At 42.6% G+C, this 13,499-nt stretch overlaps 2 protein-coding genes across 5 annotated transcripts; both read left to right on the top strand.

The window, feature by feature from the left end:
• Positions 1-61: 61 nt before the first annotated feature.
• LOC135611695 (uncharacterized) lies at positions 62-1,506 on the top strand. Its single transcript, XM_065107339.1, has 2 exons — positions 62-1,047; positions 1,141-1,506. The coding sequence occupies exons 1-2, from the start codon at positions 129-131 to the stop codon at positions 1,194-1,196; spliced, it is 975 nt and encodes a 324-aa protein (XP_064963411.1). The 5' UTR covers positions 62-128; the 3' UTR covers positions 1,197-1,506.
• Positions 1,507-8,886: 7,380 nt separating this feature from the next.
• LOC135583375 (UPF0496 protein 4-like) lies at positions 8,887-10,924 on the top strand. 4 transcript variants are annotated; one of them, XM_065108685.1, is made up of 2 exons: positions 8,887-9,041; positions 9,638-10,924. In XM_065108685.1, the coding sequence occupies exon 2, from the start codon at positions 9,648-9,650 to the stop codon at positions 10,776-10,778; it is 1,131 nt and encodes a 376-aa protein (XP_064964757.1). In that variant the 5' UTR covers positions 8,887-9,041; positions 9,638-9,647; the 3' UTR covers positions 10,779-10,924. The 4 variants fall into 4 exon arrangements, with proteins under 4 accessions (XP_064964757.1, XP_064964758.1, XP_064964759.1 ...); XM_065108686.1 differs by having other exon boundaries at positions 8,892-9,041; positions 9,621-10,924; XM_065108687.1 differs by having other exon boundaries at positions 8,915-9,041; positions 9,591-10,924.
• The last annotated feature ends 2,575 nt before the right edge of the window (positions 10,925-13,499 follow it).

Genomic DNA, 13,499 nt, shown 5'->3' on the forward strand with positions numbered 1-13,499 from the left:
GACGGTCCCGATTTACCCTGACGACTACAGTGTAGGCTTTACATGATGGCCTCCACAACTTGTTGCGTTTATCTACGACTTTCGCCTGCTGGCCTAAACCAGAAAAGAGAGAGGGAAGAGACTTCGCCATGGATCCTCGTCATCCTTCTTACCTAAACCTCCTCCTCTTTCTCCACGTTATCGTCTTCTTCCCATCCCTCACCAGCTGCACCTGCTCCAACAAGTGCGGCTCCATCGATGTCCTTTACCCCTTCGGCACCGGCTACGGCTGCGGCTCCCCCCACTTCTACCCCTCCGTCACCTGCACCCCAGGCGGCAACGACGACGATAACAGCGCCGGTGACAGCGACCACGACGACAAGGAGCAGCTCGTTCTGGCCACCCACACCGGCAGGTACCCCATCACCTCCATCTCCTACTCCGCCTCCACCCTCACCATCGCCCCTCCCCTCATGTCCACCTGCTCCTCCATGCACCCCTCCGCCCCCAACATTGGCCTCGACTGGTCCGCTCCCTTCCAGCTCGACTCCTCCGTCTTCGTCCTCCTCGCCTGCCCCGCCCCCACCTCCTCCCTGGCCAGCCACGGCAACCTCATCTGCGACGCCGCCTCCGGCCCCCGCCTCTGCGGCGCGCTCCTCGAGTGCCCCGCCGTGGCCTCCCTCGGCCTGCCGCTCTTCGCGCCCACCAACACCTGCTGCGTCTACTCCCCGGCCAGTCTAGGCCCCAAGGGCGACCTCGACCTCCAGGGCCTCGGGTGCGCCGCCTACGCGTCGGTGGCGTCGCTGGGGCCGACGCCCATGGACCCGAGCACCTGGGACTACGGCGTCGCTCTCAAGTACGGGGAGGCGGAGATCGAGGTGGACGGGTTGGCTGAGGCGTGCGCGGCGTGCGAGCGGAGCGACGGGGTGTGCGGCTACGAACCGCCGAAGAACTACTTCGTCTGCGTCTGCAAGAGCGGGGTAAACAGCAGCACCGACTGCTACGGTCAGAACGAGGACCTGAAGGACTTCTGGCGATCCACAGGGAATGCTTCGATCACTGGCCATGGTAACTTTCTTGCACACAGAGAACAGTTGCAACAATGAGTTTATTCTACTGCACTAGTTGATCTGCTTCCTCCTTTTTTTCTTCTTTTTCCAGTGATGCTTGTTTGGAAGCTGATGCTGCTCTTGGGATGCTGGTGGTTGGTGCTGTAGAAAAGGAACGTGTGCATGGTTCTGCTTTATCTCGTCTGGCTTTTCTTCTGCTTTAAAGGTTCTTTGCGATGAGATGGAGATGCTTTTTGATGGAAAGCAAAGCTTTTGGACTGGAGAAGCCATTGCTTTTTGTAAATGATTTCCTTCGAAGGAAGGAGAATGTTATCATGCTGCATGATTGCCACTGTGAATGATCAACTCGGTTTGGATTCTTTGTAACAAGCTGTAATCTACGGAAGCTTGATTTGTGATTTCTATCAGGTGCAACTCCATTGACATTAGTCAACAATAAATGAATTTTGTTATCTCATTAGGCCTCGATACGTGACCTTCGGGTGTGTAGGTCGGTAATCATGGGGTCAGTTTCCGATCTCGATGGCTTGACACTAGCGAAAGGGGAGGGTCAGATTTCCCGACCTCCCTAGCTCAGTGAAGACCACAGGCGCAGAGCATGAGTGCTATTCACGGTGATCCATCATCGACCTGCCCCTCATGTCGTCGAGAGACCCACCTCGACCGAAGGGGGGGGTCATGTTTCTTGACTTTCCTAGCTCGTTTAGGACTACAAACAAGATGTACGAGTGTTGCTAGCGACGGTCTATTGCCGACCTTCCTCTCTTCTTTTGCTCGTCGTTGAGGCATGCTATGAGAGAAGCCGAGGCGAGCTGCAGGTGATGCAGAGGTGAGCTCCTCCTCTGCTCATCCCCAAGGGACCCATGTCGAGCAACAGATCTACAATGTGGATGCTACGAAGACCCCTCGCTGACTTGTCCCTCTTATTTTGCATATCGTCGAGGCAAGCTATGAGAGGAGCCAAGATAGGCTACAAGTAGCATGCGGGTGGGCTCCTCCTCTGCTCGTTCTCAAGGGGCCCACATTGGGCAATAAATCCACAGCAGGGATGCTATGAAGCCCCCCGTCACCGACCTACCTCTCTTCCTCTACTCACCATCGAGGCGGGCTATGAGAGGAGCTCAAGTAGGTTGCAAGCGATGCTCCTTTTCCTCTTCTCATCCTCAAGGGACCCATTGTTGGGAAATCTAGATAGACCATCACATGCGCGACGGAAGAATAGAAAAATAAAATCTCAAATTTTCTAAAAAAAAATAGGTTTCGTCATTATGCGAAGATTGATACGCAAAAAATAAAATGCAAAACTGAAAAATCACGCGTGTCAAGATAGATTTATTACCTAAAAAGATCGTATAACCTTCTCAAATCCCATATATGTAAGAATGGATGAAGGAGGCCAATTGTCCTCCTCTCTAGCGGTAATCCATATGGTAGATATGACAAAAACACTCATCAAATCGCTACATGAACTTCCTCTCAACGCGCACCACGCGATCAAGAAGGGGTCGGACCTTCTTGTCATCCACATGCCCTAAATTGAGATTGTTAGCTGAGGAGAAAGAGGGAGGAGAATAGGAGGTGACAGCCAAAAAGGGGATGACATATGCCCCTTTGGTTTCCTCCTATTTATAGAGGTCTTTATCAACTTAACCCTAATCGATCATGCTATATTGAGTACTAGATCTCCATCTAATAACTCAAGCATCTTAGATTAATAGATCTCTACCCAATAATCTCTTATTGGCTCTTATTTGATCTTATCCATAAGATTCAATAATTCAGGGGTTTACTGAAAATCCAATAAGATAGGGATTTCATTAGATATCTCATATCCGAACCTCTATTAGTTGCAACACCTACCGTATGTGTGTGACCCTCTAGGCTAAATATCGAGCTGGCCATGAGTCATACCTATCAGAACTTCTTCTGACTTAGTGAATTACTATCTCCATAATCATTCACTCGAGTCATCGACTATGGACGTACTAGGCCACTATGCCATAGTCCTCAAACGATACAAGAGAATCCAATCCATTATATTTGTTTATCCTTAGTTATTGTGCATCTATACTCCCTCATCCATCTAATATCTCAGAAATCGTATACTCGGCATGGTACTGTCAAACTCATATGGAATCTACTCAAGTCCGATTCTAATCGGATTCTCCTAGAGAATTCTTTCTCTCTCAATTCAAATAACCCTAACTAGGGATTTGCTTGAGTAAGAACACATAAGATATTTTTCTTATGTCACCGAGAGTGGGTGATCATCTATTGACACTCAATTGCTCTCATAAGGTTGGCTATCACTCCTGATGATCAGTTATGCTAGATTTGGAACCTCCAGACTTATAAATCCAGAATCAAAGAGTGGAGTACTTATACAGGATATCCTTGGTATCTCAAGTCTAAGAACCAAATACACAATTGAGACTGCGAAACCATTGTTTGACAATGAGGTATCATTAACCGTCCAGTATTTCATGAGCAGATCAATCAGTGAACTCATTTTCTAATAAGCACCTGTGTTGTATCCCTAATGTCTCCACATGAGTAGCTACGAGACCAACCGCCTCCATCATATATATGGGTATACAGCACACCAGTCTGTCCGATTATCTCGATGTTTATTTCGAGTAATCTACGACCGGGATTATTTGGAGTTTATGTTCAAATGTGAATCAATCTCATTATCATGATCTCATCACGATCTGATTCTTATTGCATATATTTATGGATATCATAATATATGCAATATCTAATATAAATATTATGTAGCATGTCACACATACCATCACTCACGTGATTGGCTTACATGGCACATATGACTAACACCTATATCGGGCAATGGGTCCACAGCAGGGATGCTGTGAAGCCCCTTATCACCACCCTACCTCTCTTCCCCTGTTCGTTATTGAGGCAAGCTATGAGCTAGAGGTAGCACAGAAGTGGTATCCTCTATTTGTTGTAGAGGAGGGGATCCAGTTTCCTGACCTCCACGCCTTGGGCTATAGGTGGTGTCAAGGCAATCTCCTCTGTTCATTGTGGAGGAGGGGGTCATGTTTTCAGACATAGCAATAGTCCATCATCGACCTGCTACTCATATTATCAAGAGACCCACCTTGAGTAGAGGGGCTCGTTTCTACTCAAGTGTCAACATACCTCTCTCTCTCTCTCTCTCTCTCTCTCTCTCTCTCTCTCTCTTACAAGCTTCCAAGTTAATGGGCTATATTGGGTAGTGGCCTATCCACCTCGAGTAAAAGAGTTGTCAGTGCTCTACCTCCTTGCTTCAAACATTCTTTCTCTTGTGTCTCTCATCGTGATGGGTTTACTCTTATGCGGGTTGGGTTTTTCCAATATGTGCTTTGGACACATCTTATTTTGTGCCTCCCGCTATAGTATGTTTCTTCTTATTAGGGTCAAGTTTTTCTGACTTATGCAACTCAAGCACATTTTATCTTGTGCCTCCCGCTTTAGTAGGTTCCTTATTATGTGGGTTGGGATTTCCCAACTCATACGCCTCGAACACATTTTATCTTATGCCTCTTGTATGACTGATTTATTATTAGGCAGGTCGGGTTTTCTTGACTCACATGCCTCGAGCATATTTTATCTTTTGTCTCTCGCCATGGTGAGTTTCTTATTATATAGGTTCGATTTTTTCGATTTATATATCTTGGGCATATTTTGTCTTATGCTTCCCATCGTGGTGGATTTTTTATTATGTTGGTTGGGTTTTCCTAACTCAAGCACCTCAAGCATAATATGTCTTGTGCCTCCTACTGTAATGGATTTCTTTTATGTTTTTTATGATTTTCACACATTGGTCACTTTTATACTTGTAGAGATGCCTCTTTGTCTTTGACTTATAGTATCACTATTACATCATGACCCTTCTTGACAACGTACATGATGTTGATTCCATCATTTATTAGTAGTTTGTTATGATTGATAATCTCTACGAGGAGGTGGAGGGGCTAAAGAAGAAATGGGAAGGCTCAACGCTTGTCATTAAGGTAAAGACTCGAGTAGTCGAGCTGATGAGACAACTAGAAGAGGCAAAGCAACATATCATCGAGAGCTAGGTTTAATGAGGCAATACAAACTTGAGCTCCTCGAGCAAGTTGTGAGGCTTAGGGAGGAGACAATTCTTATCTTGTCTCGTGAGGTGTTGGTTTTTACTGAGTCATCGAGTCTGCCTACTTGACTTTGTCTTTATGTCTTTTCCTTACTACATCATCGGGCTTATCCTCTTGACCAGTCTCTATCTCGGTAGGTCAAGGTCTTATTTTAGATGTAGAGGCCCGACCATGTTGGTGTAGTCTTTTTAAATAGTGAAACTTTCTTTTCTCAACTTACAACACCTATACCCTGAAAATATATATATTTTTTTATAACTAGCGCCAAAGACATAATATATCAAGGCTTGATGTTTGGGACATTATAACCCTGAACTAAAAACCAAAGAATGTCTCAGCGATAGAACCTCTTTAAGTTTGCGATGTGCCATGTCATTATCGACACCACTCATTTTGTTGTCCTAAGGTGATAGATTTTGATTTAGACGACCTTAATAACTCGATATGGACATTTCTAATTTGACACTAGCTTACCCCAGATTTAGTTGGGCCATTGACTTCAGCTTTCCGAAGCACTAGGTCTAGTCTAGGGGTGCTTCAATCAATGACTACATTGACTCAATACGTGGGACAAACTTAGCAGAGTCTCGAGGGTCTATGGGTGGTGCCTTAGGTTGGGCTTTCTTTGGTAGAGAGACCATTGTCAAGAAGCACTAGCGTGACTCCCTTAGGTTGCTTCTTAGCTCTCCAATCCCGGTTCTCGTTAAGAACTTTGTCACTATATGGTAGCTCGACACTACCATCCTTAATCTGTTCAGTATGGGTCGACCTATAATCATATTGTATGCTAATGAGATATTTACCACTATGAATTTAGCCGGTATTCTCTCCGAATACAATGTATAGGTTCATGATCCCGAGAGATGAGATAGAGTCTCACCAGTGAACCCTGTTAGCAAAGACGTTAGAAAGAGGTTAGAAGGGTAAGGTAGTTAGTTAAAGATTATCATGATCCTTTTCAATGATAACTCGGATATAAGCCTTATGACCTAAGGAGTTATCTCCCCTTGAGATAGGTCCACTAATAAGAATGTTAATCTATCTCTCTACTAACCTTTGAGATCAAGGTGAGAGTTCTCGATGCTTTCGATGGACAGTCGAGGTGTCCCTAATATATGAGTTCTTCAATCTACTCTTTCAAGTGGCGACAATCTTCCATGTCATTATCATAATCCCAGTGAAACCGATAATGTTTAGACTTTTCACCATTGGGGTCTTCATTGGGTGAGGGTCTTTCAAGAGTCTATTCTCTTTTATTTACAAAAAGCTACAGTTTTAGCCATATTTAGGGAGGTCAACTCATACCTTGGGCGAGGTAACTCGGGTTGTTTATAAATCCTTTGCCATGGTGGTCTCGGGGTTGAGGCTTATTATGACCACTCCTGCTTTGGCCTTTTGCATGACTTCTCACGCTTGCTCAAGACTATTGTTTTGGCGATAATGTATTAGTTGACGCTTTAAAGTGACTCTTGTATAATTGCTAGTGGTCTCTCTATCAACAACCAAAAGAGGCAAGAGGGTTTTAGCCCTATTATGAAAGTTTCTATTATAAGTAATGAATAGGAATCTAGCATGTCTTGAATCTCAATTGTAAACCAAACGACGAAGTCTGTGAGCGTTTCTTCCTCCCTTTATTTGAGTCCGAGGAGCGTTGCCACTAATGGTTGTAGGCATATGTTTCTAAGGAAGTGAAGTTTACAGGTAAGGAAAAAGAAATGATGGAAAGCGACTTTAAGTACGTATACTATTCTTGTGCTAGGCCTCTTAATATGGTTAAGAAAGCATGATATATCAGAGCATCCGAAGTATCATATAATGACATTTAAGCATGAAAAATTATAATGTGCTATATTAGGTCGACACTACCATCGAATACCCCTAACGATAGGAGGCAAAATTTCACCGGAATCGATTTCTCTTAGATTTTCTAGGTGAATGGTGATTGATCAAAGGTGTCGTTGACCAACACTTCCCTTTTTGATTGTTGGAACTCTCATCGCAACTCCTTTAAGTGTCGGTCCATCTACCTAGTTAGATCCGTAGGGAATCATTCATCAAATATGTCAATTAAATTTAAGTAGGGTAGAGTGGTGGTGTAATCCGCTGAATACTATGATTGAGGGACAAAGTACCCTCTCGATCGGTGGTTCGACGGGTCTCGAGAGCTCCTAGGATATCGACACCACTTTATGTGAGAAAACTTTGATGGGTGTCAGTGCTAATGGTGGTTGTGCCAGTGACCATGATTAAGCTAGTGGTGTTGCATATTGGCCTATATTATGCCCGTTATTGTTTACAATTACTGGGTGAGATTTAAAAATACATCGGTTGAGACGAGTATGTGGCTTAGGGTCATCATTAGGGGTGAGAGGCCCAAGTTATTGAATAGACGACAGTATCGCATTAATGTCCACATTAAAGTAGAGGCACCAATATGCGAAATGGGTGGTTACTACCCCTTTTGAGTGAAAGTACTGTAAGTCAGGAGCAAATCCTTTTTACCTGATATTCCTGTAATATCATGTCCTTCTTTTATCATCAAAATGATAAGAGAAGTCATTGACGTCTTAGTTAACTCGACATAGTCCGACCCTATATGCTTAGGGTTGTTTGAGGTGTATATGAGGTAAAAATATCAAGCTCCCAATGTGTCACTTACATAAAGACCGAGGTTGAAAGAGATTTTTCGACTTGATCCCTCCGACGTTAGTAATCCTAGGTATATGAGTATGAACATAAGTAGTCAAAAAAATGTAACCCCCTTTTCATTGTGTTATAGATGAGCTTTTATATCTAGTCGTAAAGAGATAAAATATTTTATAAAAAGATATTTTTTAACCGCTTACAAGAGTCTCCACTAGGCCTCTTGTCCATGTGGACGATAAAGATGAGACAATTTATAACTGTTCGTCTTGAACACTTATCCACGTGGATAGATAAGGGTGGCATCTCTCTTCTCATTCTATCATGCACATCATGTAAAGATCATGTGTTGAATGATGATTGATTAACGATATTTTCACTATTACATAGGAAAAAAATCATATCACAAATTTTGATATTTATAGGATTCGTAATCCGAAATCTTTACGACTCAAATAAAATTCATCTAGACGTCACTTATATCTCCTGCTTCACGTATAAATCCATGCGACAACCAAATCTGTGCATAATAGAATGGCTTCGATAACCGGTGACGATGGAGGCATAACTCGGTCTCTTGGGAGCCGCCGGCTCGGCTTTCTTAGCCGAGCTCATCGAAAGGATGAAGACCGTTAGCCACCCTACCTGCTGACTCGTCTGCACTTGACGTCTTTAAGCGGCTTGGCTTCCTGGGGCTCCACGTACGTGAGGGTGGCAAACGGTCTCATTGGAGGAGCCGGACGGGACCCACATGTTCTCGACTCTTTGCCCACTTCAGCCCTCTCGGACCTGAAATCACTCCAAAACCTAATTGAATATCGAATCTTCATGCCCGTCACCCAAATAAATCACGACCAGCGGACGACCCACGCAACCCCACAAATCAGCTAAACCGAAGCCAACAGCCAACGCCTTCATCTTACACAAATGCTAGTTCATGCGACATTAGGATTCCACCTGTAAGCTATTAACGGTTTGATTCTACCTGTTTATGTTTCAGCCGAACAGCCAATCCCGTCATGCCACATGAAACAATCGGAGCTTAGGCCGCCCAACGTTTCGAGTACCTCCCTCTAGAAGTTTCGGGCGCGTACTAAACCGGGATGGGGGAGAAGATTTTTTCCGGTGCGTTGTAACCGTCGCATTCGAGCATTAGGGCCGGTCGATCGCCTTCTTCGTCGTACGATTCCGCTGCGACCCGCTTTCTCAGGTACGAAGCCCTTTCCTCCTCGATCTCTAAGCCTTCGCTTCCGATTCTTTTCGGCGGATGTTGTTCCTTAGTTTGTGCGTGATGATGTCGATCCGCACGATCTCGCCTAGCTGTCGTGGATGGATGGGCAGATCGTTGAATCCGAGATTTCTCTGCAAGAACCGAAGCAGAAAATTTTGGTCGCCGGTTTATAAGTGTACGGATCCTATCGATTGTTGTTCCTTTTCGGCTTCTTTTGATTCTGCCAGCGTCGACGAAGTTGTTCATTTGAGATTTGGGCGTTTCTCGATGCCTTCCTCTGTTTCGTCGCTTTTGTTGAATCATCGATCTATTAATCCCGTCCACGAGCAGATAGACCAGTGCAAATCATTCGTGTCGTGCTTTTCGCGGCGTGGTTTCTTTTGGTCGCTGTTGTTGTTGCGAACCCTTTTCGATGGTAGATCATGGCAGATTGCTGGGTATGCATCTTTAGGTTTTGGTTTAGGAGTTTATTTGCTTGAAATGGTATTTATATATAATTTAATGGATATATTTAAAACTGATTTCCAGCTTTCGTTTGATTGCCATTCTGAAGAACAGATTTTATTTGGGTACAGTTGAACCAACATGAGTCAAGCACATGATGGACAGCGGCCTTTCTTTCCCTTTGGAAATCCCCTTCGGATTATGTTCCCCAAGGGATCGAATCCATCGGTGGAGACTCGTAAATTATTGTTCTCTTTTGAGCAAAGCCTGGCAGAAAACCTAAAGAAGCTCAGCCCAAAGGATGCTTCTGATGTCTTTACTCTATCTTGGATGAGTCTTGCTATCGAGTTCTTGTCGCATACACACAATAGCATAAAAACTCTGATGAATGAGCTTCAGTTACCCGTTTCCGATTGGGATGAGAAGTGGACCAACATATACTTGGACAGCAGTGTGAAGCTGCTTGATATTTGCATCGCTTTAATCGCCGAGCTATCCCGATTGGATCGAGGCCAACTTCTCCTCAAGTATGTGCTGCATCTCGTGGACATTTCGACCAGTTGTCCTTCATCAGAAGAACTCGCCAAGGCTCACTTGTATCTTCATGAATGGATCGAACGCATTGATTCGAAGAGTCCCAAACTAGAGAACTGTCCTGCCATCATTGTGAGTCTTCAAGGAACGCTTGGTTTCCCAAAGGTCAAGAGCTCCAAAGGGAAGGCACTCATGAGAGCCTTGTACGGATTTAGAGTTATGACTGTATTTATTTTTGGCATCTTTTCGGCGACAATGTCAGGCTGCTCAAAGCCATCTATAGACGTGCATGCTTCTGATGGGTTCCTCTGGTTTGAGGCGTTCGGAGACTTGCAAGCTGTTGTGAACGGGGAATTTAAGAGACAGTTTGGAAGTGGGAAGGTGGCAGTGTTCAAAGAGATAGAAACGGTTAAATTATGTGCTTCGCGGTTGTGTGATTTGACTAGCGACGTCAGTTATAAAGAAGAACCTGCACAGGATAGCGATGGGATTAATCTTGAAGATGGATCCAGATCCATTACACCGGGGAAAGGTAGTGACCTCCGACGACAATGGTTGCGAGATTGTGTTACCAATCTGGCAGCTGGAGTACGGACGCTTGGCCATGAGCTAGATTCTCTTTCGAAGCAAGCTGATCACTTTTTCCAAATTATTTTAATGGGGCGTGATGCTTTGCTTTGTAATCTTAGAATGTCTGTGGTGACAAAAGACATTAGTGTTAATGCCTTGAAGTCTTGATGTCAGATTGTTGTTCTATGTATTCTCAGTGTCTTATTGGATTTTGGGCCGAATTTCCTTCGTGTTGATAATGAACTTGAGAAGGGCATGCAATGTATCTTTGTTGTACTTCAGTTATGCTGTAAAGTAGCAAACTGTTATTTGTATGTCTGTACTACATACATAGATAGCATTTGGTGGTGTTAATGGGGCTTAAAAGGAAGAAGGTGATGATGGTTATTATTTGTGGGAAGCATTATATCAGCGATTATAATGTTGGAAACGTTATGTCTGCCTTAACTCAAATAGGATTGTTACCAAAATAAGATTTAAGCATTATCTGGAAGAACGAGTATGCATCTTGGATGTTCTAAATGTCAAAGGGTTTTGCTATTTGCTGCCTTTGTTGTTTAGTTGATTCCTTGTGTTGGAGAGCTTAAAACTTTGGATGGGCTATATTTCTAAAGCTTATGATTTTGCACATGTCCTCACTGATCAGCTTCTCTTTATTCAGCATATGAAGGCTGGCATTTGGGATACGCTAGATATCTGTATTGATATGTCGCCTGCGCCGACTGACCAGGTATGCCGAATGAACTTGGGAGACCTTTTTCATCTTTGCTAAAGAACATGTCTTAATCTCTTTCCCTGACCAAAGGTCAAACACAATAGCATCACTTGACTACTTTATGTGAGTAGTCCACTACTTACTTTATGATAGTACTCTAAGTAAAGAAAATTTAATATGATTCTTCTTAACTTAAATTTTGCTTGTTTGAATTAAAAGTTGATTTGGAACTAATGAAGATTTTTTTTCAAATTAATCCCAGATTGATTCATGTTGGCATTGGACAAATTAGACTCTAGTTGCATTGACCTTCTATTTTTCATAATATCCTTTTGATACTTAAGTTATTATTATAATTGATTCGATTAGCTTAGCCTTTCGATAGAAGAAATAATTTTATGTTGCGAACATACCAAAAGAGTCATCAGTCTTATAATGGGCTTTGTGTATCGTTACTTTGATAGTCAATTCCAATTATAAAAAATATGGTGCATTTCTTTACAATTTAACTATAATTGTGGTGTGCAAAATTCGACCATGTCATTATTTTTATATTAACTCTAAAGTGGATTTTATATATCGGTGTCTTTTCCTTGCAAGTTAAATTTGTATGTATATATTTTTCCCCTTAGTTTGTTTATTGGTTTTTTCATTCGATTGCACATGCCAAGAGCAGGTAGGGAAATTTCAAGGCTTGTGGCAGTGGTGAATGAATGGCCTTTTAACCTTTTTAGCTTGCAGTGGTTCTGTTAAGAATGTGCCCGGGAAACAAGCAGTGTTCGTGTTAGATACGTTTTAGAGATGCATAGCTGCTTAGGATGAGATAAATATTGTTCTTGATATGCCTGTAAATTTGTGCTCGGTCTATCTCCACTCCCATGACAGTCAATTAAATATATCTGTGTTGTAGAGCATATCCCTCGGTATTTCGTTATATATTTATATACGAGGCCAGTGTACTATTCCTGAAAAATACATCACTGTAGGACGGATGGTCAATTATACAAGGTGAACATGGGCCGTTAGGCCCAGTTATGCAGGCCCAAGAGCAGCCCATTTAAAGAGGGACTAACATTCCAATACCAGCCCTTGCTCTCCCGTCTGCATATTTCTTTTTCAATTTTTTTTTCTTTTGTAATTTGAACAAATTCGAAGGCAACTATAAAAATATCACAAAGGATACTATGAATACTTATTTTTAGGAAAAAATATCGTTGACGTTTTGGTTATCTCAACATGGTCTGGATCCGTATGTGTAAGATTGTCCGAAATGTCTTCGATGTATCTTCGAAGTGAAGGTATTGAGCTCCTGAGATGACTCCAAGGTGGATTTGAGATAGAAGTATCAAGCTCTCAAAGCAGAAGTATTGCGCTCCCGAAGTAGAAGTATTACACTCCCGACATGGTACCTACATAAAGACCAAGGTCAAAGGAGGTTTTTCAATCCGATCCTTTCGACCCTTAAGTTGGTAATTCGAAATCCCTAAATATGAGCTCAAATAGTTTAAGAACAGAAAGAGTCTTTGTCTCATTTTCTTATTTAGGATATATTTTTATATTTTGAAGGAAGAGATGGAATGAAGTTTGTGATATCCTTCCTTGTAATAAAAAAAAGAAAATGGAGTTTAGGATATTTTCCTTTTCATAAAGAAAAAGAAGAAAATTTATTATTATTTTTCTTATCATAATGAATGAGAAGATAATTTAAATGAACGTGACAATCGCTAATCATATATTTCCTATCGATTGATAGGATAAAAGAGTTTCTTCCTTTCTTTCTTGTCTTTGTTGTCCTTCTTTCCTACTTTCTCTTCCTATCTCAATCACACCTCGATAATGCAGTCAATCTGACCACTGCAAAACACTATTGACTTTTGTAAGCTGGAGAACATTACCTAGTGCTACCGCTCAGCAATGGAGCTCGGATCATCCAAACGTGAAACATGGACTTTCTATTCCATATCAAAATTGTCTAGAGACGCACCACTGTATGGCTCCTTTACCAATGGTTTCCCACGATAAGCAAGTTGATGATTAACCATGCACCTGCTTCGTATATGGCGTCTTTTCAATCTCCCACCTCAGTAATTGTTTATGCAATATTGTAAGAGCCACACCCTCACTTCTTCAGGAAATAAACGTCTATATCTATAAAAGGATTAATATCAGGAGAC

This window comes from Musa acuminata, chromosome BXJ2-5 (genome assembly GCF_036884655.1).
Source record: "Musa acuminata AAA Group cultivar baxijiao chromosome BXJ2-5, Cavendish_Baxijiao_AAA, whole genome shotgun sequence".
NCBI lineage: Eukaryota > Viridiplantae > Streptophyta > Magnoliopsida > Zingiberales > Musaceae > Musa > Musa acuminata.